The following is a 22,170-nucleotide window of genomic DNA, read 5'->3' on the forward strand; positions in this document are numbered from 1 at the left end:
CGGTATTTGCTATTTTCTGGCCGTGCCGACTTTTTGGCAAAAGTGTCCTGGTTTTCCTGTTTTTCACGCAAACCCTACTTGAATTTTCATTCTTTATTGAAATCAAAGATTGAAATTATTTTTCAACTTATAAATTATATTATGATAATTATACAACTATGAATAAAAATATTTATCTGCCACATTTGTCTTGGTGAACGTTTTTTCCTCGTGGAATTCATTTTAATCCACTGCAAGTTGCAGTAATGCTTCATTTCCCGCCATATTGTTTTCTCGTAATTTCAGCAATATTTGGCAAAATTATATATATCAACAAAATTACATTTCTGCAAAAAAGTCGGAACAGCCAGGGAACAAGAAAAACTGGGGCTGTCCCATCAAATACGGTACTGAGAAATTTTTTTTACATCACTGTGAAATGTTGTAGTTCGTATGTTGTTTCCTAGATGGCAGCACAAGTCGAAATATTTTTGAGTTTTCAAAAGTTTTGAGACAGCTCTGATAAAGCAGGCAGTTGTCTGGAATAGTTCCTCCGTAATTTGCGTTCCTCATCCGAAAATTTTCAGCCTCGTGAGTGAAGTTGAATGTAATTTTCGGTAGCGTTAGCATTTTAGTTTCTATTAGTTATAATATTCCTTCATTAATTTATTCTTTAATTCATTAATTTAGTATGTAATTTAAAAGTTAATTGTAGTTCATTAATCAAAGTATGTTCTCAGCACAGTTAGTATCTCGTGTCGATGAGTAGAATTTTCGCATCGAGTATCCTGATTGAAATGACCCGTTGGACTGAGGCGGTTAATGCCATTTCTATTAACTGCTAATGATGATAAGTTTTCAATTTGACTCTTGTACTCTGCGATGTCTACAGTTGCTAGGATGCTAACTGTTAGTTATTATTTACTTAGTATGTAAGTTAGTTTTAGTTAAGCTCCTGTGATGACCCCTTTAACCTTCGAGAAGGTCGTTACCTACGGGTTCGCCTCGTGATGAAGGTGCTCAACGCGCCGTTGATCCTTTTTACTCTCATTAGTTTAAGTCTGAGGAGCTTCTCATTAAAAAAAAAAAATTTTTTTTTTCTTTGTTATGTACTCTTTTACGGGACATCTATACAGTGATATTGCAATTAATAAAATGAAATGTTTGTGTATTGGTGATAAACATGCTATTTGCTGAATTTTTTTCCGAATAAATATTTACACACACAATTACCAATTTCGGGGGGGAAGGGGGCCGGTGATAAAGTGAATTTTTTTTTTTCCAATGGTGGTTTGAATGAATGCACTCACACACATTGAGATTTGCCTAGAGTCAGTAACACTGTCCCGAAGTAAAAAAAATATTTCTTTCTGGCCAATACAGTAGAACTTCAGTTGAGCACGATTCCTTCCATGAACATACTCATAATGTGACTTAAAAAGAGGGAAATGTGACAAGAAGTCACCAAGAATGAAAATGATGCTTTTGGACGTCTTGCCAAAGAAAAAAAAATCAATACATTGTTAAAAAGGTTAACAGTGGCTGTTAAAATGAAAAAAATGGCAAAAATACCCTGTAGGTGTTGAAATTTCTTTTTTTTCCCTTAAATTCATCACAACCAGTTGAGAAACTGGTCTATTATTCATCCAGCAAGTGAGAGGACGTGGGGTTTGATTTCCCACAAAAGCAGTTGAATTTTCTTTCTTCCCTCAATTTATATTCACATCAGTCAGTGGTTAAAACCCTTTGTAATTACAAAACACTTAGATTAAATAAGGGATAGAGATTGAAAATATAACCGGCAGACAGGATACACAGCAGTGTTTCTCAAAGTGTGTGTGTGGCAGGGAGCTGGAGATACTCATTTGTGTGACTTTTATGGTTTAAAGTTCTTTTATATGGGAAAATATCAACTGATCGGAGAGTGGCGGAAACACCATGAATTGGACAAGAGAGCTGTGGGTGACAGACATTTGAAAATCACTGATGTTCGGTATTGAAAATAATGAAAACCTGCACGCTCTTTTGAATAATACAGTGAAACCTGTATGAAACAATGTCAATAGACTGAAATATTTCATTTGCAGACAAACTTTAAAATGTATGATAGGTACACATAAAAACACATCATTAAAGAGACAAGATTTTGATTCTGTTTGAATTAGGTTTCCGTGTCATACAGTGTCCATCTTAGGTTTAATTGTACAATGCTCAAGGCAAAAAAGTCTGGGTTCGGTAAAAACTTAATTGCAGGATCAAAACTATAATGGCTAGTATGCAAAAAATGAATGGAAATGTGAAACTTGATAGAATCCAAATGCAATTCTTAATCAAAATATTCCAACCAGAAAAACACTAACGTACTGGGGCAACAAAAAGAAAAAAAACCTTAAGAATATTCTAACAGAATTAATTCATTATAATGCTGTGGTATATACAAAATCCTATTATTACCAGTGATGTCACCTTTAGACGGTAACCAACAGTAAAGGAAAAAGGGAATAGCAACGCAGAACAAATATGATCACTCATAATAGTCATTAACTTGATCAATCATACAGTTGCTAACTTGGGTCACAAAAACTATCACTAACTTGCAAGGCCGGAACTGGGATCTGCAACTTTCTGGGTGCAAAATTTTAGGGGGTAGTGGCAGTTTTAGGTGAGAATATAAAAACCATTATGAAATTATTAAATTTTAAATGGTGGCCTAGCTCACTTGATTACTCATATGGTCAATCTCCCGCTCAGTTGGTCAGTTACATACTTTGTTATTCATACTTGGTTAGTCATATGGTCAGAGCAGGCGCAATGTTGAGGGCAAAATTTACTGGTGGCGGGGATGTCGGAGGCTAAATTTTTGGATCCTGCTGGGGTTGGGAGAATGCTGTAAATAATTCATAGCCGTTTCTTAGTACATATAATCTGTACTAAGAAATTTAGCTGTTTTTTAATGTGTAATCTGGAGATTGTACACACTAAATTACAGTATTTCTAGATTACAAGAAAATTACAAGAGAGAAACGCAAATAATGTAAATCTCATAAGTTGGCTTTACAGAAAGAAATAGAACACTTTTGTTTTTAAATGAATACGGAACTCGCGTGATCTGAAAGCGGGGTTCATGATAATGAAATCTGCTTGTACCATTTACTTGAGTGTATTGGCAAGTACCTTTAGGTACTTTTTTTCAGTTAGGTAGATTGTCCCAGACCATCAATTACAGTAAACTGTTTGTGCACCCTGCCTGCGGGCCAAATGTAACTTGAGATGTGTGCATTGGCTCACTTGCCCTGAATCTTGTGGTTTTGCTTTGCTAGTTTGCTGTGCTTTTATTTTCCCTGCCACACCCTGCACACAACCCTATTCTGACTACAGTTGTTGGCTATACAAAATCAGAGACTTAATATCAATTTCTCCTCCAAATCCAGTGTCGGTGGGTCCTCCCAAGTCCATTTAGTGTGGATAACAAATAGCGTGTTGACCAAAAATGTGTATGTAAAAAAATATCAATCCACATTAAAGCCTGCAAATGACAGCCAGTGCTCACTCAGGACTAAGGTGTGCCAACATGGGGGGCTGAAAGTTGCTGGTCATTCCGTGTATACAAGACTCGAGCACATACACAGGAGAGGAAAGGTGTATTTGATTGTGTTTTTTTCAGAAATATTGTTGGGGGGGGGGGAGACTTGGATCCCTTACGAAATTTATTGGGAGTGGGGGGGGGGCTCAAATGACCTCGGTCACTAGGTTCCAGCGCCTATGTTCGGGACCCACAGGGTGTAAAGGTTACTCACCCCTAAATCCACAGGGTGTTTCTAAAACTTTCCTGTTTCGTAGGCCCTGTGGGATGAAATATGTGCATGGCTCCCACATCATAGAGCAAGGCCCATAGGCTACTGCTCAACTGTACGTGCACCTCGTACACATTCCTCTATTGGATTTCTAACAAATTGGTACATGCCCGAATGTGTGTATGTGTGTAAACCTTAAGTGGAAATTGTTTCTGTGTAATGCTTTTTATATGTGTAGTGCAGCCAGTGCCGTAACTAGGCGGGTGTAACAGGTGTCCCCACACAGGGCCACTTGGAAGTGGGGCTCAGAATGAGCCATTTTGGACCCCAGAAGGGGGCCTAAATGTAAATTCTTGCACAGGAATGGTTAGTTATGACACTGAGTGCTGCCATCAATTTTCTAACTACGATTGAAGTGTAATGGTTGAATAATTGTACCCTTGTAGGCCGGTTGCTGTTTGTGGCAAGACTTCTCAATGGGGAGATCAGCTCACATTTGCAAGTTGAGAATCACAGAAAACCAACTACAGCGCACCACCACTGTTGTGACGGTGGGGCCCATAGGCTTTTTTCTTTCTTTCTTTCCACCGAGCACAACTCAGGTCTGTCACCATCTATGGGCGATTTTCTACCTAGTAAGTTGTGCTGGAAGTATAACTGTGTACCTAACAGAGTGCATATGTAGTGTTGTGTTTGATTTTTCAATGCTGCCATCTATATTTCAGAAGGGAAATGAGTGAAGTGATATGATTAAATTACATTTGTACTGTTTGTAGGTCTGTTGCTCTCTGTGGCGAGACTTTTTAAGGGGGAGATCGGCTCACATTCGCGCCTTGAAATTGGGCACCGGGTCCCATAGGCTGGAATCTTTTGCGGCCCCTTCCCCGGTCATACTTTTCACGGCATCATTCTGCAGTTAATTTATAGCATGAAAAAGCCAAAAAAAAAAAAGTAGAATTATCCCATGCCCAGTGCTAGAGTCCTGTCAGCCCACACCCCTTGGGGGGGGGCATAAATATGTGGCAGATATTGATGGCAGACTCCTTGATAGAATAATATTTCAGGAAATTATATGAAAACAGGTGACATGGGATTTAGAATTATGGAGTCAAAGCAGAGCCAGAACTGGGGGGGGGGGAAGACTGCCCATGGCGGCAAAATTAGGGGCCTGCAATTTTAGGTAGGAACAAAGCACCATTATATATATAAAATTATTGAATTTTAAAGTTTTGGGAGTGCAAAGTAATGTTTGCTCCAGAGTTATGGCCCTGCGTCAAAGTATTTATATTCGTTACTTACAGTTACAAATCAAATTGCATTCTAATATTCCTTTTATTTTTTCCCTCGTAATTGCAGATCACAAAATGAGCAATACCAAGGAAACTCCAGAGAACAAAAAGGAGCAACTGTTCAAGCGATCAAAAGACAGAGCCTTAGTGTGTCTGAACAAGAAAGAATACAGCAGAGCATTTGCTCATTTTCTCATCGCTATCACTCTCAAGCCCGAAATAGAAGATGAATTCCTGAATTTACTGCTTTACACATTGGGTTAGATGCTTTTGAATCTTTACTAAATCATAGCTCTGTCAAGTCTCCCAAATTTCTACTCTATCTCCCAGACTCCCAAAAAATTCTTATATCTTCCGAATTTCACCTGTGATTGTAAAAAAATCCCTGCATTTAGGGAAAAAATTATTCCACAAGAATTTACCCAAAAAAAAAACTGCTGCTTCATAAGCATTGTGTAAATTGTCATTTCGTCAAATCACAAAAAAAAAATAATAATTTTTGGGGAGAAAACACAAAATTTGCCAATCATCAGTCTGGCCGCTTTTGAAGTCCAAAAATTTGCATGATCGCATGTATCGAATGTATCCATATTTCCTGTTTCAGGCCCAACAGAGATTTTTTGGTTTGCAAGCTTTGATTTTTGAGAGATACTGATCAGAAAAATACTGGTCAAATCATTCTAAAATTTCGGTCACATATGCCCAGCGCTTGTACTCACAATTTCCAAAGAAAGTTTAGTCACAAGTGCATTATAGGACTGATGGAAAAAAATTAAATAAGATAAAAAGAGGTTTTTGACCTTTATGTATAGTAAAAAAACTGCAAATGATTCATAACTTCCAAAAAACATTGTACTGACTTTGTGCAATACTTTTGTGCATTTTCACGAAAATAGCACGATATTCACGATGATATAAATGTTCTTTCTACAAATTCCAATTTTCATTGCATGTTTTTTGCTTATAACATGCAAAGTTTTCGACCAACTTTCAAAGTTCACAGAAAATCTGGCACAAAGTTAGTGCATTATTTTGTGAAAGATACAAATCATTTGTAGTTTTTTATCATACAGTGTTGATCAAAAACTTTTTATCCTTTTTATTGGTCCCCTAAATGCACTCATGACTAAATTTTGACTAGAGTGAAATTGTGAGTACAAACATAGGGTACACGTGACTGGAATTTCAGAATGATTTGACCATTACTTTTCTAGAAATTTGAGAAAATGTCTAAACCCCAGAAAAGACAGACTTTTGGCAATATTGTGTGCATTTGTAGAAAAATAAAATTGAAAACTGACTGACACTACTTTATTCATTGGTGCCAATGCTTCAAATTTACCCAGAATGCTTCTAATTTTTTAGCCTCATCAAAATTTAGTCTGAAACCAGGTTCTTCAAATTTTCAATATATTTTTATAGAAAAATCCCTAAAAAGAGTTCTCAAATTGATCCACAGAAATTAAAAATCCTTAAGAGAAATCTCCCAGTCTTTGTAACCTCAAAGTGACCATGTTATCTTGAGAGAAATACGAGGAAATTGTCAATTAACCAATTATTGCCAAATATGATATCAAAAGTGTGCAGAATTTCCAATTATTGACAAAAACTCCCAAAAAATTGCCAATGGTCAGTATTGAAGTGCCAAATCAAAGAATGTATATTAATTCCGTGAAAAAAAAGAAACATGACAAACATGTGAGATGAATATTCAGTCATAATAATCAACTTGATTCCAGTGAATAATAAAAATTCAAGTAAATTTTGTTGAAAAAAACGAGACAATTTTTATTTAAAAAAAAGTTGAAGGGCTAAAATTACTGGAATGTCCTTGAGAAATGAGCCATATGGTCACCCTAAAAAATTGCAAATTTTCCCTTTTTAATTATTACATGTTTTCTTCAAAAGCAAAATGTTTTGTCATGTGAAAGACTACAGATTTTTCTGGTCTGGAAATTGATGCCTCTATTCATTTTAATCTCAAAATTGAAATCTCATTTTTGCACATGTATCAATATCCCTCAATAAACCAAGTTTTTCTAATCCGAATAACCTTTGGTCCCAATTAGACTTTATAACAGAGATCCCACTGTACTATTATTGACATTTAAAACATAATGTTGCATTAATTTATATTCCAGGAATATTGTCGAACCAACTTGAAGTGGAAGAAAACTACCAAGAGTTATTTTCTTGTTATGAGCAAGCACTGGAAATTTTGCCTAACAACTCCCAGATTCTGCATGGTCTGGCTACTGTTCTGTTCAGGTACGTATTAAGAGTGGTTATTCACATTTACTCTTTAACCAGCATTGGCAAGATATCTCACCTCCTTAACCAGTCATCTGGCTATGACGGCCATGAGTAACGCCTGTGCCTATGATGTCATATCGATTTTCAATCTTTCTTACATGGATATAGTGGCGTAATTCATAATACAGCTGCTGCCACCTGCACAGGCATCCTTCTACTTTATTATCTCACCACTAGATGAAATTGAACAATTATATTTCAAAGTCGGATTATTATTACTATTATCTTCGCCATGCTGTGCAAGGCTGTATCCCCAAGCTTTCTTTTTTTATAAATTTTGATTTCCAATCTGTTTTACTCACTCATATATCTTAGCAAAGGTTCGGCTGTCACATAAACCTGTCAGTGGCATTTCTTTTGGGGTCCCCTCACTTTTGAGGTCTCAACACATTTGCCAATGTAGTATTTGCCATGATATTTTTTGCAGAGGACCTAGCAAAGCATCACGTGGGCTATTTGACACTGTACCACAGAAGAAAATGCACTTTACTTTGTGTTTGTGACTTTTCAGTTCAACAAGTTGTCCTCAGCTTGCCCCTTTGCGCATCACATTTATGTTTTTCTTTCTTATGTTCAACTTTCTTTGAACTTCGAAAAAAAGGGAGAAAAACATGTTCTTCATAAATAAAGGCACCATGGGTAGCATACAGAGAAATTAATTGGCCAGATGACTGGTTAATCAGCATTGACACAATATCTTGCCTCCTTACAAGCTTCTTATTTTAGCATTGACAAGCCCAGAAATTTTGTAAAGTTGATTTCTCAATGGAATACTTTTCCCTATATCCCTTAGTTTGCACCTGCTAGAAATCAGAAGAAAGACTGACAAAGTCTCTTTGCTGAAGCATTTACTGAAATATCTCACTATGATAAACAGTCAATGTTTTTCTGCCTTCCATATTTTGTAGCAAAGATGTAAAATGCATGAATGTTCATGTTATGTCAGTATTGTGTTGTAGATCTGCCCGCTTTCAGCGGAGAGACTTTTTTTATACATGGGAGACCAGCTCGCTTCACATATTGAAGTTGGAAAACAGCAGGAAACTAACTTCAGTCGCCACTTCTGTGCAGCTACTGGGTTCAGACCTGGATCCTCACAATGAGAGCCCAGCATAATGCCCGCACAGTGGCACAGAGATATTCTGCTGAAATTGGTTTTGTTTAATTTTTCCACCTTCAAGGCACGATTGTAAGCCGAGCTCCCATTACAAAAAGTCTCCACAGAGTGCAATCAACCCCATATACATTTCATGATATCCGCAAATAGAAGCTAGACTGTAAGTTACATTGTCACAGACTAGAATTTTCAACCAAATGTACATGCTTATTCGAAATTGCTCTTAAAGATAAACATTTTTTTATTTTCTCTCAATAGGCTTGGCCACGTCAAAACAGCCACTGCATATTTTAAAAGAGCCTACAGAGAAAACCCATATTTCACTCCTTCACTCTATAGTATGGACAGCATCAAGAGTTCTCTGGTGGAAAGATGGCATTTCATGATGCTGAATGATAAGAAGAGGAATACATCATTTGCAGAGGCCATCAAAAAGGCTGTTGAAAGTGGATGTCACACTGTTTTAGACATTGGAGCTGGAACAGGTATCCTGAGGTAAGTTAGACAAGATTGGTTGTTGACTAAATGACAGATATACAATAACGTTCTTATATAGGCCTAACGATACAGTCAAACTTTTCCCATACTGAACACTCTCTGTTAGTGAACATTTTTTGAATTATGCAGATATTTATGCGTGTATTTTACCATCCGTTGACAGACACCTCTAGTTAACGGACAGAATTTTCAGTCCCATGAGTGTCTGTTATCGAGAGGCTCTACTGTATCACTCTTTAGTTCTGAGGCGCTTTCGGTAATGTTAATATATTCCATCTATAACTCCTTTATATCGATACATGTCCCCGGTCCCTTGAGTAGGCCTATACGTATTCCGCTGTATTTCTTATTATAGCTATGGGCAGATTTTTGGTAGTCATTTATTGCTGTTCAAATAGTTATTATTGTTAGGTTGGTTGTATACTGTACCCTTTTGTCTTCGTCCCCATTCTTCCTTTGTCATCTGGTTCTCTTCCTCACTCATCTCATGGGACTGCCCTGCCATCACTTTCTGTTTACTTTGTCCAGCTAATGACAGAATTCCTGACAAAATATATCATTTCGTTACCTGAGTCTCTCAAGCTTATTTGTCTCACACCCCTTCTCAGGTATTTTTTTTCTTTCATTGCCTCCTTGTTAAACCAACCCATAGGAAATGCATATGGGTTGTTGCATATTGAACGTATATTCGATGTTGTATCTAGTTTTTACTGGACACTCCCAATAAGCGATATATCCCACTTCAGGAAAAACTGATATAAATATATTTCTTTAATTTATTGTACATACTTGTGTATAAGCTAATTTGAGGGAGTCGTTTGGTGAAGGGGCATTGAAACAAGAAAAAATTATTAAATGTATGATTACAAGGACCAAAAACTATTCGCTGATTGACATCAACCTACGTCAAGGAAAGAAAACAATCTACAAAAATTAAAAGCCAAACAAAGGGATTAACAATAACAGGAGCATATCCAAGAGAGGAGATCTACATCCAACCATGCGTATTACTAATAAATGACACGCCTATGGATATTAATAAATGATTACACATCAATGTATTGATATATACAACGGTATAATGGGACTTTCTAATTCTGAGACTAATTTTCTACGGCCCTCACCACCAAACATCTATCTCTCAGATGCTTCTCAGCTCTGAGACGTGTTCTGCTCACCCTACAAACTCCTTTTGTCATTCACTCTTGACCCTCAAACTCCAACATTCTTCTCACACTTTATATGGGTAGATCATTATTAGTCACAATACCCCACCTTGTATGGGCCAGACAGTATTACCGGTCCCCTCCCCAGAAGAATTGCTTCCTGGAACTCTTTGGTTTCCTTCATGTCAGCAGCTCTATTATTCTTAAAGCACGCCAAGGCACCTCTCTAACTGTGTGACACTGTCTGCTGCGGCTTGTTATTTATTTATTTTTCACACAAGCCAGTAGGCAAGATTTCACTTACACTAGTAAGATTCAAAACTAAAAACATAAGAAAAAATAAATTGAAAAACACTTCATTATGTTACGCTACCCCCCCCCCCCCACTTTTATGACTACTGTTTTGGTGATCCTGAAGTGGTTTTTCTCAAAAACTGGCCTGTATACAAGACCCATCCAGTATAGGAACAAATTTGTAAACAAAAAAAAACTTGGCTTGTGCATGACTGGGTTATATACGGTATGTACCATGCTGGATGCAAGATATTAAACACACACACACACACAATCATTTTAGAATATTGACAGTTTTCATGAATTTAAAAACTACATGGAAAGTTATTTCTCACAAGGAACTTTATAAATAATAATTATTTTAATAACAGAATGAAGGAACTTTATTTTATGTAGAGACTCTCAACTGTATTTGGCCTATTACTTTCTGTTTCAGGCCGGGATTGTACTATAAAAGTTCTTTTATGGAATTTTTACAGTGTAATCTCGGCCTTAGGTAGCAATATTGATGGTAGGCCTACATTATGATTGTACAATTGCATGCAGTCTCATTGCAGTTGATGCTGGTGCTGAGAAGGTCTATGCTTGTGAAGGCAATGATGTGATGGCTCAAGTTCTCAACAGTGTGGTCAATGCAAATAAAAAAGACATTGTAGTGCTGGACAAGTTTTCACATGATATCAAGATCCCAGGAGATATACCAGAGAAGTGAGTAAAGAAAATGGTGAATTTTTCAATAATTGTCCAGTGTAGAATGTTGGCGATTTCATTTGTCTTAGATTTACCCAATAATTTCACCCATCATGAATGTGGACTGAATCAGATGTCTTTTATTAATTATAATGAATAGCTTCTATGAAGATTGCCACTGGTTGGTCATGTGGCTATAGTGATAACTAAGGCTAAGATTTTTATGCTCTAAAAACTTCTAAAAAATCCTCTTAAAAAATTGTAAATATGCCTTATAAAACAAAAAATATGTCCTAAAATTTTATTCCTATCTGAAATAATATTAGTTTTAGCAAAACAATATGATAATGAGAAGTGATGAGATGCAGTCAACTATTTTTGGTTGATAAAAAACTCAAAATTTTCTACAAATGATAAAAAAAATCCCCCCACCACGACTTACCTGTCACCAATTCAGATGATTAATCTATTTACAGCCCCACACACCAGCGTCATTGATGGGCAAGTATTTTTTAAGCTAGAAAAATTCAATGTCAATGCTGATTGGTTGAAAACCCTGAATTTCAGGATTTTTTACCAATCAGCAATGGCGTTTCATTTTCAGTGCATGAAAATCGTAGCCCTAAGAGCTCTCTTCAGAAGCGGGAACCGAAAAAACTAATCTCAAGCAGAATTTGAATATTGAGGAAAATTTTTTATTTCTTATTGAAAATTAGGAAATATTCAAAATATGCCTTAAAAATTTAAAAATATGCTCTATCACATAAAAATAGCGAATATGCAAAAAAAAAAAAAAAAATGCAAAGACAAAAATCTGAGCCTTAATGATAACTAACATCATAAAGACCCGGGTTTGAACTTCCCCAGTGGCACAGTGAGTGGTCAGCTGAAGTTGGTTTAGTGTGGTTCGCAATTTCAAGGTGTGAATGTAAGATTGTCCTGCTAAAATGTTTATCAACAGACCCACAACAATACAAATATTCAACCATCAGACTACACTCAGTTTGAAAAATGGTAGCATTAAAAATTCGTGAAAACACTAGTCAGACAAGTAGTATTCGGAACAATTGCTGGGTATATCTGCATATATTTGCACCACTAGAGGCAGTGCTAAAAATTTCAGAAAATTATGCTGTTTTTTCGGGAGGGGATGGATTGATTCGAAACAAATGGGACATATCATCCATTAGTGTCCATATTTTTCGCTATTACTCAAAATGTAATTTAAAATTTTTCACACTGGTCGTTGGAAATCTGGTAACTGGTTGAGTGTTACAATGAGACGTCACTTGGAATAGAGTGGAACTCAGATTATTAAAGTACCTGGGTCCTTAAGTATGTTGCAAAAGTACTCTTTGGCATTTAGGAATGAAACGTTAACATGGCTTTTTATAAAAATTTCTGTTATTACATTATAGTGCGTCAGTGACATTGTTTTAATAATGTGCGAGTGTATTACATGTAAGATTTGATTATATTCATATTTATAGAATTTTCTAGGGTTGATCTGATTATTACGGAAATATTTGACGCTGGTGTTTTTGGAGAACATGTCCTGAAAACTTTGTGCCATGCATGGAAACACCTTTTGAAAAACCCAGATATGACAGTGCTCTGTGAAAACGGTGGAAAGAATATCCATGGGAATTCAAAGAATTCAGCTGATGCTGATAACTCTTCCAGAATGAGGAGAGGAAAGGTATTGCCTTCTTCTGTTGTCATGTGGGCAGTTCCTATTGAATGTGAGCACATTCGGCAGTATGTCAGGTGAGTGTATTCCAAAACAAGATGCCATCTTATGTAAATTGATGGGTTCAGCCCCCACCCCCATTTTGCTTTTCCATAAAATAATTATTTCAATGCAAGTTCTATGAAGTACTGTTAAATTATCAGGTTTTGGTATTGCATATGTCGATTAAAGTACAAAAGAACATTATAATTGACTAATAGTATATAAGTACTAATATAAGTATAATAGTATATAAGTACTAATATAAGTATAATAGTATATAAGTACTAATATAAGTATAATAGTATATAAGTACTAATATAAGTATAATAGTATATAAGTACTAATATAAGTATAATAGTATATAAGTACTAATATAAGTATAATAGTATATAAGTACTAATATAAGTATAATAGTATATAAGTACTAATATAAGTATTAGTATAATAGTACTAATATAAGTATAATAGTATATAAGTACTAATATAAGTATAATAGTATATAAGTACTAATATAAGTATTAGTATAATAGTACTAATATATAACTATAAAGGTTATCTGTGTTTTAATGGAAGTCTGGTTCATCACAAATAATTTGAAAAGAAGTGTAATCCAGGATTTGTCCAGCAATGACATATAAACTGTATTAATTGTCATTTTTCTTTCTGATGAGGGGTATGAGTCATGCGGCACATCCATGTCTGCAGAAAACTACATCTACGTTTAATCACTTCCTTGGAAATATAAAACTTGGCAGTTAAAAATAAGCACCCTTTGCTATTATTACAATTTTATTAACTGTCACTAAAAATCGACATTGTTATAATAGAGTTCATTATAGTAAGGTTGTGCTGTATTCTGATTTATCTCCTTATAGGTTAAGCCCAGAAGCTCTTGATTTATTTGGAATGAAGTCAATTTCTATCTCATCCTCGATGTCAGCATCTGAACCATACACAACTGAAAAACTTGCAGATCTTCAATGTGGCTACAAATATTTGAGCGCTCCAAAGCAGCTACTGAAAGTCAGCTTCAATGATTTAGAGGTAGAGAACACATACTTTATAAAACTAACAAACATATATTATGATTATGACTTTAAAGAAACATTTGGTGTTAACATGGGTTATTAAACGCCAAACATCTGATTATTTTTAATGCCACATTGTTTTTATTTGATCCAACATCAACTTCAGAAATGATCTTGAGTTTTTCTTTACTGTTTCCTTTCGAGCCCCCTCATTTTGAAACAAAAGAAATATGAAACATTCGATAAGTCCAAAGTTTTTATATGTGGGAAGTTTGGAAACGACTGTGAAGTGAAAATGGAGCAGATATGTCAATTTTATTGTTGTGTATGTACCATCGAATACCGTTATAACAACCTTCAAGGGACTGAATAAATAAACCACTGTTATAATGAAATTTCAAATTTTGTAAATTTCAACAATCATTAAAGTTTTTGCTGCAGCAGAATTTGATTCTAAGGGAAAAATTACTTATTTATAATGAAAATAATATGAAGTTGAAAATAACTCAAAGCAATTCAAATGAATTAGACATTGGATTTTTTCATGCATCAAATAAAAAACAGCATTTGACATAGGTTGAATTGAAGATGATGGTGAATTGATGAACAGGGCTGGACAAATCACAAAAAAATCTAGGCACCAAAAAAAAAATGTTTACCTGAAGAGAAAGATCCCAAGTAATGCTTCTTTTGACTTGTTCAGGGCATAGTGACCCTCTTTCATGTTGGCAGATATGCTGCTAAAACTTCCAAACAAGGAATAAATGTTGAAGCAAATATTCTGTAATTTTTTCTTTTTTGTGCAAAGTATTGTGAAAGCTGAAGGCACCACAAATTCTTTTAAACTATATGCATATTCTCACATGTGCAATGCTTGGAATAAATGCTAGAAATATTTTGTATCCAAAAGCGTATATAAACTTGAATGTCTTTTCTCATACATTTTGGGAATGAATGTTCTTGAAACCATGTGTTTCTGGGAAATGCCTTGAATGAATGACCTGTAAAGACAGCTACATTCACATCGTGAAAATTTGGGAGAAAGTCTAGTCTTTTTTTTCTATGGGATCCTATAACTGCTGTTTGAATCTGAAATCCCAACTTTGTGCGATTTTTCAAAAATGTTGAAAGAGGAGATGGAGATATGCCATATCTTAACACCACATTGTTTTCATTTATTCCAGCATAAACTTTAGAAATGATCTTAATGCATACCGTTAGCAATCACTTGTTAAATCAAGGCTAATATAACAGGTTTTTTTTTTCAATATTGCAAGTTTACTTTAATAAGAATGTTCTCATTCCAAATTCATCATTATAAACTATTAGGAATGTGTATGATTCTTTGTATCATCTCTCATGTTGTCAACCTTTCAATGTGAATCCATCTGAATGTGTATCTATTTTCCTCAAAAGGAAATGGAATCTCTGCTGAAGGGGAAAGTGATCAAAATGATGTTTGATTGTCAGGATGCTGGTCAAGTCGATGGTATAGCTGTTTGGTTTGACTTGTATTTAGATGAAGAGATCAAAATATCTACTGAACCTGGCAGTGATTGTTGTTGGGAGCAGGCTGTTTTTCTCTTATCTGATAAGTACCTTCAAGGTGAGCTTGATAATTTTATCTTCCATTTATTAACTTTGCTTATGTATCAAGTTTGTGCTTATAGCTTTTGGACTGTATGTGAACAAATGATTAATTAGTCATTTTACCTTAAAATACATGATGAAAGTTTTTAACAGCTGGTTAATGCAAAGATGAATTTATGAAAGAGAAAATTCAGCGTTCCTTGTATGGAATCGAACCCATGGTCGCTCACTTTGCCAGGTGATCTTCGTATCAACCAGCTATTTAAAAATCTTCATATGGATAGCAGAGAGTAATGCCATCCTCGGATAATACATGATGAATTGCAAGTCTGTGTTTTTTGTTTGTAATTTGCAATTTGAATTTTGTATGTCATGTATTTAATGTAGCAATATTTTATATATAATTGAAATTATTACATCAAATAAAACCTAGATCAGTGGTTACCAACTATTAATTCTTTATGTACTTCCCTTCCTGGAAATGCATAAAAGACTTGTGCATCCATAGAATTGCTTAGAAAGCATGTGTATCCCTTAGATATGTATAAAAGGCTTGCATATCTCATGAAATGTGTTGAGGATTTCTTACACAAGCCTCATGCATTTCTTGGGCTACCACTATAAATACACAAGTTTCTGAATTTCTAGGAATGTGTAAAAAGTGTGTGCAACTTCTAGAAATACAGAGTAAGCTTGCTCACTTCTGCCATCTTAGTATATTGTGTCATTTCTTTTTGTTACTTAATTCTTTTTCCCCCCATATACCCTAAATAGCCTCTCGCATATCCCCAGGGGTATACAAGCAACAGTTTGGGCACCGCTGACCTAGATAATCAAATTTTCATTCATTCCAAACTCTTCATCTACCTATGTCCATTTCATTTAGGATAATTTTTTTCCTAAATCATGATGAAATCATAGCTAAAGTAAAAAAATCTGCCAGTGAAGATGAAATTTGAGATTTCATATGATGCAAATAAAAAACTAATTAAGAATGACCATAAGGTAAATAATTGAAGTACCAGTAAAACAATGTTTTAAGCAAAATCAGATTCTATTACATTCATCTGTTGTGGTTTGTTGGAGTGAAATCGGTAATGCATTCGATGTGCATGTTGTAATGATCATGCATTATAATGACTGTTCCGTTACAATGACTGGAAGATAAGTCCCACATGTTTTCAAATAACAACTATTCTGTATGCTTTTCTTTCGACATAACGACCATCTAATGTCTTTTTTTTTAAATAAAATGGTGGGGAATCATTGCATAACGAGCATTAACTGTATAATTGATGCATAGGCATGAAGTGTAAAAACTGTTTCCATATATTTGCTTAATTTAAATATTCTGGTGTTTTTTCTCTAGGAAAATCTCATAGGGTAATTGTTGGAGATTCACTTGAAATATGCTTCAAATGTGAAGGACATCTGAGCCTCTTGAGTGTCTCAACTCCACAAGATGTGCAATGCACTAACTCTATCACTTTGAACCCTCAAGTAATCTCACAGATGAATCAGATGTTTTCCAATAGAACTGCCTCTTTAAATTTTACATCACTTTACACTGGTGGTGGTGGCATCTTGGATATTTCGGACGTTCCACTGATTGGCTTCAAGTGCTTGTTGGATGGAGCTACTAAACTGACAGTTTTGCCGTCCAAACATCTCATGGATATGAACTCGATTATGAATGCCACTGAGGTTGCGAGGTCAAAGTTGAGAGCCATGTCCTATGAAGAGTTCTGCTCTCAACCTTTTGAGTGTGATATGCTAATTACAGAACCTGTGGAAATTTGTGGACTCTTGAAAAAGAATATCTTTGAGGACATAGCATTCATAAGGTACATTTGTGTATTCATTTACAACCTACTTTATGGTCTCTGTATTCAGACTTTAGATGATTGAAAAGCCATAACTATTTTGCATCAATTTCCAAACATTTTGAGTTTCTGAAGAAATTTCCAGTTTTTAGATTGGATTTTTTTTTTTACATTTCTGTGATATTTCTGCACATGATACTTACAGGGAAAATGCTTTTACCTTAAATTATTAAGCATCATTATGACCAAATTTCATTTTGGTACTATTTCAGAAGCCTCCAAGAGAAGTCTCTTCACATCCTTCCTATGGAAATAGGAATTTATGCCATTTTGATTGACAGCCCAGCGCTTCAAAGGCAATCTAGGGTTTTGTCTGATGAACGGTGCTTAGATCACAAGATTGCAGAGTTCATTAACATTTACAAGGTAAATTTTTTTATTCTCTGTTGAGTATTTTTCCCATATTGATATGCATGGCAAATTCTCTACATGTGATTTCAAAAATTCTCTACTTTTGGCAAGAGGAATTTTTCCATTCTAAGCCTGATGCCATTATCTGTCCCCTCCCCCCCCCCAAAAAAAAATGATGTCACATGCGTAAATTTACCCCATTGCCTCAAGGTAATAAACAAGGTAAAAAACAAAATTCATTAAACAGCCAGCACTAGTTTGGCCTTTCCACAGCTGAATCAGAGCGATAATCTATGCAAATCTGCCAACTTTCCAGATTTAGCCCAGCAATGTCATATTTTGCAATCCTTACAGGGCTTTTGGATTATGAATTCGTATTATAGGATTTCATTTTACTTATTGAAATAAGCATAAATAAGAATGAAGAAAAGAAACATTTAAGTTTGCTGGTTTTTCTCTACCACTGTTTTTATTCTTTAGAATGTGACCTCCATTCCATGAACTTGCTTGCAACATCGTATAACCTGAACTTTAGGCGACACATCCTGTATAAAGTGTATTGATGGGAAAAGCTGCTCAAATCTATTAACGTAAATAAACATGGCAGTCCATTCACATCAAAAGGATTTTTTTTAAATAAGGGTTTGATCGTAAGACAGCTGGTAGATGATTAAATATGCTGACCATATTTTACAGCAGAAATTACTGAAAATCAAGATGTATATAGCAGAAAATACAGACATAAAAGTTGTGGGGTAAAATTTTTAATTTATTGCTGAAAATTGCCAATGGGAGGGAAATTGAGCACTTCTGTAAATCTTGGTTAATTAAAACCATTTCATGAAAAAAAAATTGTTTAACAACGAAAATGACCAATCAGAAATTCAAGGGAATGTTGAAAAAAGATGGACATTCCTTTAGTATACAGTTAAACCCCTCTTAACGGATACATCTCTTTTTCAGCCAAATAATAATATAATAAAAGATGCAAGATATACAGAAGACTGGATGTTGTGAAGATATTTATTATTTGAGATGTTAATTTTTTTTTTTAAGGAAGGAAAAAACTCATCTCTGCCTCTACCGGGAGTCGAACTTGGGTCCCTCGATTGCCGGACGAGTGCTCTGACCACTAAGCTACAGAGGAGATAGAGATTTTCCTTCGCTAGAGCGTAAATATATGCCGAACGGAACCGTGCAATGGACGGTGAAACCGATCAGCTAATAGCTCATGGACGACGAGCCGCCGTTCAGCATATATTACGCTCTAGCGAAGGAAAATCTTTATCTCCTCTGTAGCTTAGTGGTCAGAGCACTCGTCCAGCAATCGAGGGACCCGGGTTCGACTCCCGGTAGAGGCAGAGATGAGTTTTTCCCTTCCTTAAAAAAAAAAATTAACATCTCAAATAATAAATATCTTCACAACATCCAGTCTTCTGTATATCTTGTATTAACAAGTGGAGAGCGACATTCATGTCATATAATAAAAGATGCATTTCAAACCCCTAATTAACATAAATCCTTTTTTAGTAGTAATAAGCATGGTTGAATGTGGATCTCCTCTTTCGGATATATTCCTGTTATTATTAATCCCTTTGTTTGGCTTATATTTTTTGTAGATTGTTTTCTTTCCTTGATGGAGGTTGATGTCATGCAGCACATAGTTTTTGGCCCTTGTAATCATAAATTCAAAAATATATATATTTATATCAGTTTTTCCAAAATCCTTCTATGGACAATTTTTTTTTGCCCCCCACTAGTGACCGTAAAAGAGGTTTTTACAGTAGTTGTACAGCAAATGATATCAAAAAACATGAGAATGTCCCTTAAAAAATGGGTATTATGGTGGCCTGGGGTCATGTCGTATGTATCACTTATGTTGGTTCTCATAGTTGCCATAAAAAATACAAAAGTATATTTGCTGGATTATTAAGTAAATTGTAGGATTTTTGTAAGGAAGTTACTAGATTTTCACCTTCTGAAGGTTGACAGGTCTGTCTGTTCCATGTATGACCATGCGACTTGTTTAGTCTGCATGTCCTGTTTCTTGGTCCGATGGTGATTTTTTTGTTTTCACGGTTTGATTTCAATGTAGAAATGAAAGGTAAAAAAACCTTACTTTTTAGCAATGTCTTCCATGATGTCAAGCTTTCCCAAAGGGGAAAAAATGTGTACGATTTTATTTTTATCTGAATGAAAAATTCCTACTTTATTAAAAAAATATATTTTATATCTGTTGATGTGAGGTCTTTTTTTTAAACTCTATAATGCCCAGATCGCCCGAAGTCGGTGGAGTAGGTTAATGCCCATAACCGCCTCAAGTTGGCCCAGCTAGGGGGTATGGGTATGTTTTGGTGGGCTTTTGTCACCAACGGGGAAGAAGATGAAAGCTCTTGTCAGAGGCGGGAACGGAAAAGGCAACTGCAACGCCCTATCAATGGGATTTTAAATGCTGATGTACTAGAATGTTCCTTCAGAATGGACTAAGGGTACTCAATGCATTTTGCAAAGAGATAATACTGTGAGGAAAGGGGTGTTTTCAGTAGACAAATTATCTCCCGAAAATCCATTGAAATGAAAGGGTGAACGTCAATGCAAAGGGTGGTATGAATAGAAACTCATGGAGAACGAGTGGGGAGAGGGAAAGTGGCCGAAATTTGGACGAGTCCATTTCAAACACAAAAAACTTGGTGTTTTCACGACCCTCCCTGGTTTTCTATCTGGGCGTTAAAGAGTTAAACAAAATTCAGGTCTGTGTGAAAATTTATTTCTCATTCACAAAAGGTGGCAGCTATCATATATTATTTCTAATATATTTATATATTTATATTTATTTTTCCAGTGTATTTGTGAAGGTACTTTTTCAGTTAGAAAAACATAACTTTTTATTTATTTGTGCTATTTTGCAGTGCAATATACATCAAGATTTACAGATAAATGCTATGCATCATAATAAGCTTTGTGATCCCGTTAAGCTGATGAACATAGACTTGCAAAAACTCACTCTGGAACCGAATCAGCTTCAGTCATTTGTCACATTTACTGGTTCAACCACAGTCAAAGTTGTGAAAACTGGTACAGTGAGTGCGATTCCATATTGGTTCAGTTTGAACTATGGCCAAGACTTTGTGCTTGATACGTCAGCTCCTGAAACTCACTTCAGACAAGCTGCTGTTCTATTGGATACTGGATTAGAGGTTGAGGAGGGTACTAAAATTATCCTTGAGTGGACGTGTCGCAACAGTTGCTTGAACATATCTGTTGAGAAATGTTAATGCTTAGAAGATAAATATTTCACAATTTTTAGACATGTATTTATGGTTTGTTACACATGTGCTCACTTTTCTGTTCTTGTGCCATACATTTGTTTTTCCTCAGAAATTTGCTGCCACACACACACGTTGATACTGTTAAATGGATTTGTTTGAAAATCTTGGTCTCAGATTTAAGTTTTTTTTAACTTGTCCTGTAATTAAGTTGTCAAGTTTTTCTTCTCCCCATAGGAGTAAAAGAAAAAGTGATGCATTTAAAATATTATGTTATAACATAGGTGTACAACTTTTTCAGTCCATGGGCCACATATGCGTATCACCAGAGTGACGTTGCTTGCCTACATCACCATGAAGGTTGTCATCAGGTCCCAGGTTTGAACTGGGGGGGGGGGGGAAATATCGATAAGATATTTTCTCTTATGAGCTTGAGGCAACCACCAATAGACATGACGTCTTTATTTCTCCCACCCCCGAACTCGTTAATGGTAGTAAATTGCAGTATGGCAATATGGTCAGATTTGATGTGTTGTGAAGTAGATATGTGGTATTTTTGCCGCTCGTGGATGGAGCTTATATTTAAAGGGTGGCAATATTACCCATATTCTACAGTATACCAGGTGTACAAGTATGAAATGCGGATTTTTTTTCAAAAAAACACTTTAAATTCGGAAGAATGATAAAAAGTGCTTTATTCAAAGTATGCTCCATTGCTTGTTATACATTTCCCCCATCTTTCCTGAAATTTGTGAATACCACGCCAGTAAAAATCTTCCCCTTTTGCTGCGAACTATTCATCGAGCTATTTTTTCACATCTTCATACGAACCAAAGCGCTGCTCAGAAAGTGTGTGACCACCAATGCAAACAAGTGGTAATCGGAAGGAGCCAAGTCTGGTGAGTAAGCCGCATAGGGTAGAACTTCCAGTTGAGTACTTCCAACATGCTGCGAACCGCTTTTGCCGTATGTGATGGAGCATTGCACATTGCCAAGGAGCATTTCACATTGTCATGGGGCATTGCAATTGGAAACAGCTTGTTGACTAACGCCCAATTGCTCTGTGAGTTGTTTTTGTGTCTGTGTAGTATCATCTTCGTCCAACAATGCTTCCAATTCCACATCTTTTTTTTTTTTTTTTTGGCTGTTTTCCATGTTCCTTGTCTGCAACATCGAAGTC

General features: G+C 35.6%; 1 protein-coding gene and 1 non-coding gene across 5 annotated transcripts; both read left to right on the forward strand.

Moving 5' to 3' along the window:
- The first annotated feature begins 503 nt into the window (after window positions 1-503).
- LOC149069301 (protein arginine N-methyltransferase 9-like) lies at window positions 504-21,254 on the forward strand. Of its 4 annotated transcripts, none has more exons than XM_089249489.1 (11): window positions 504-570; window positions 5,130-5,321; window positions 7,204-7,330; window positions 8,751-8,987; window positions 10,997-11,158; window positions 12,641-12,907; window positions 13,748-13,916; window positions 15,317-15,506; window positions 16,860-17,334; window positions 17,586-17,739; window positions 20,634-21,254. In XM_089249489.1, exons 2-11 carry the CDS (start codon window positions 5,138-5,140, stop codon window positions 20,997-20,999), a joined length of 2,331 nt encoding a protein of 776 aa, XP_089105615.1. In that variant the 5' UTR covers window positions 504-570; window positions 5,130-5,137; the 3' UTR covers window positions 21,000-21,254. The 4 variants fall into 4 exon arrangements, with proteins under 4 accessions (XP_089105615.1, XP_089105614.1, XP_089105616.1 ...); XM_089249488.1 differs by having other exon boundaries at window positions 561-596; XM_089249490.1 differs by lacking the exon at window positions 504-570 and adding an exon at window positions 625-888.
- On the forward strand, window positions 19,014-19,085 carry TRNAA-AGC (transfer RNA alanine (anticodon AGC)). Its single transcript has one exon. It is a non-coding gene; the product is annotated as a tRNA-Ala (tRNA).
- Window positions 21,255-22,170: the final 916 nt, after the last annotated feature.

This window comes from Pholcus phalangioides, unplaced genomic scaffold, assembly GCF_987345545.1.
Source record: "Pholcus phalangioides strain wild (caught in Gottingen) unplaced genomic scaffold, Ppha-v1.0 ptg000022l_1, whole genome shotgun sequence".
Taxonomy (NCBI): domain Eukaryota; kingdom Metazoa; phylum Arthropoda; class Arachnida; order Araneae; family Pholcidae; genus Pholcus; species Pholcus phalangioides.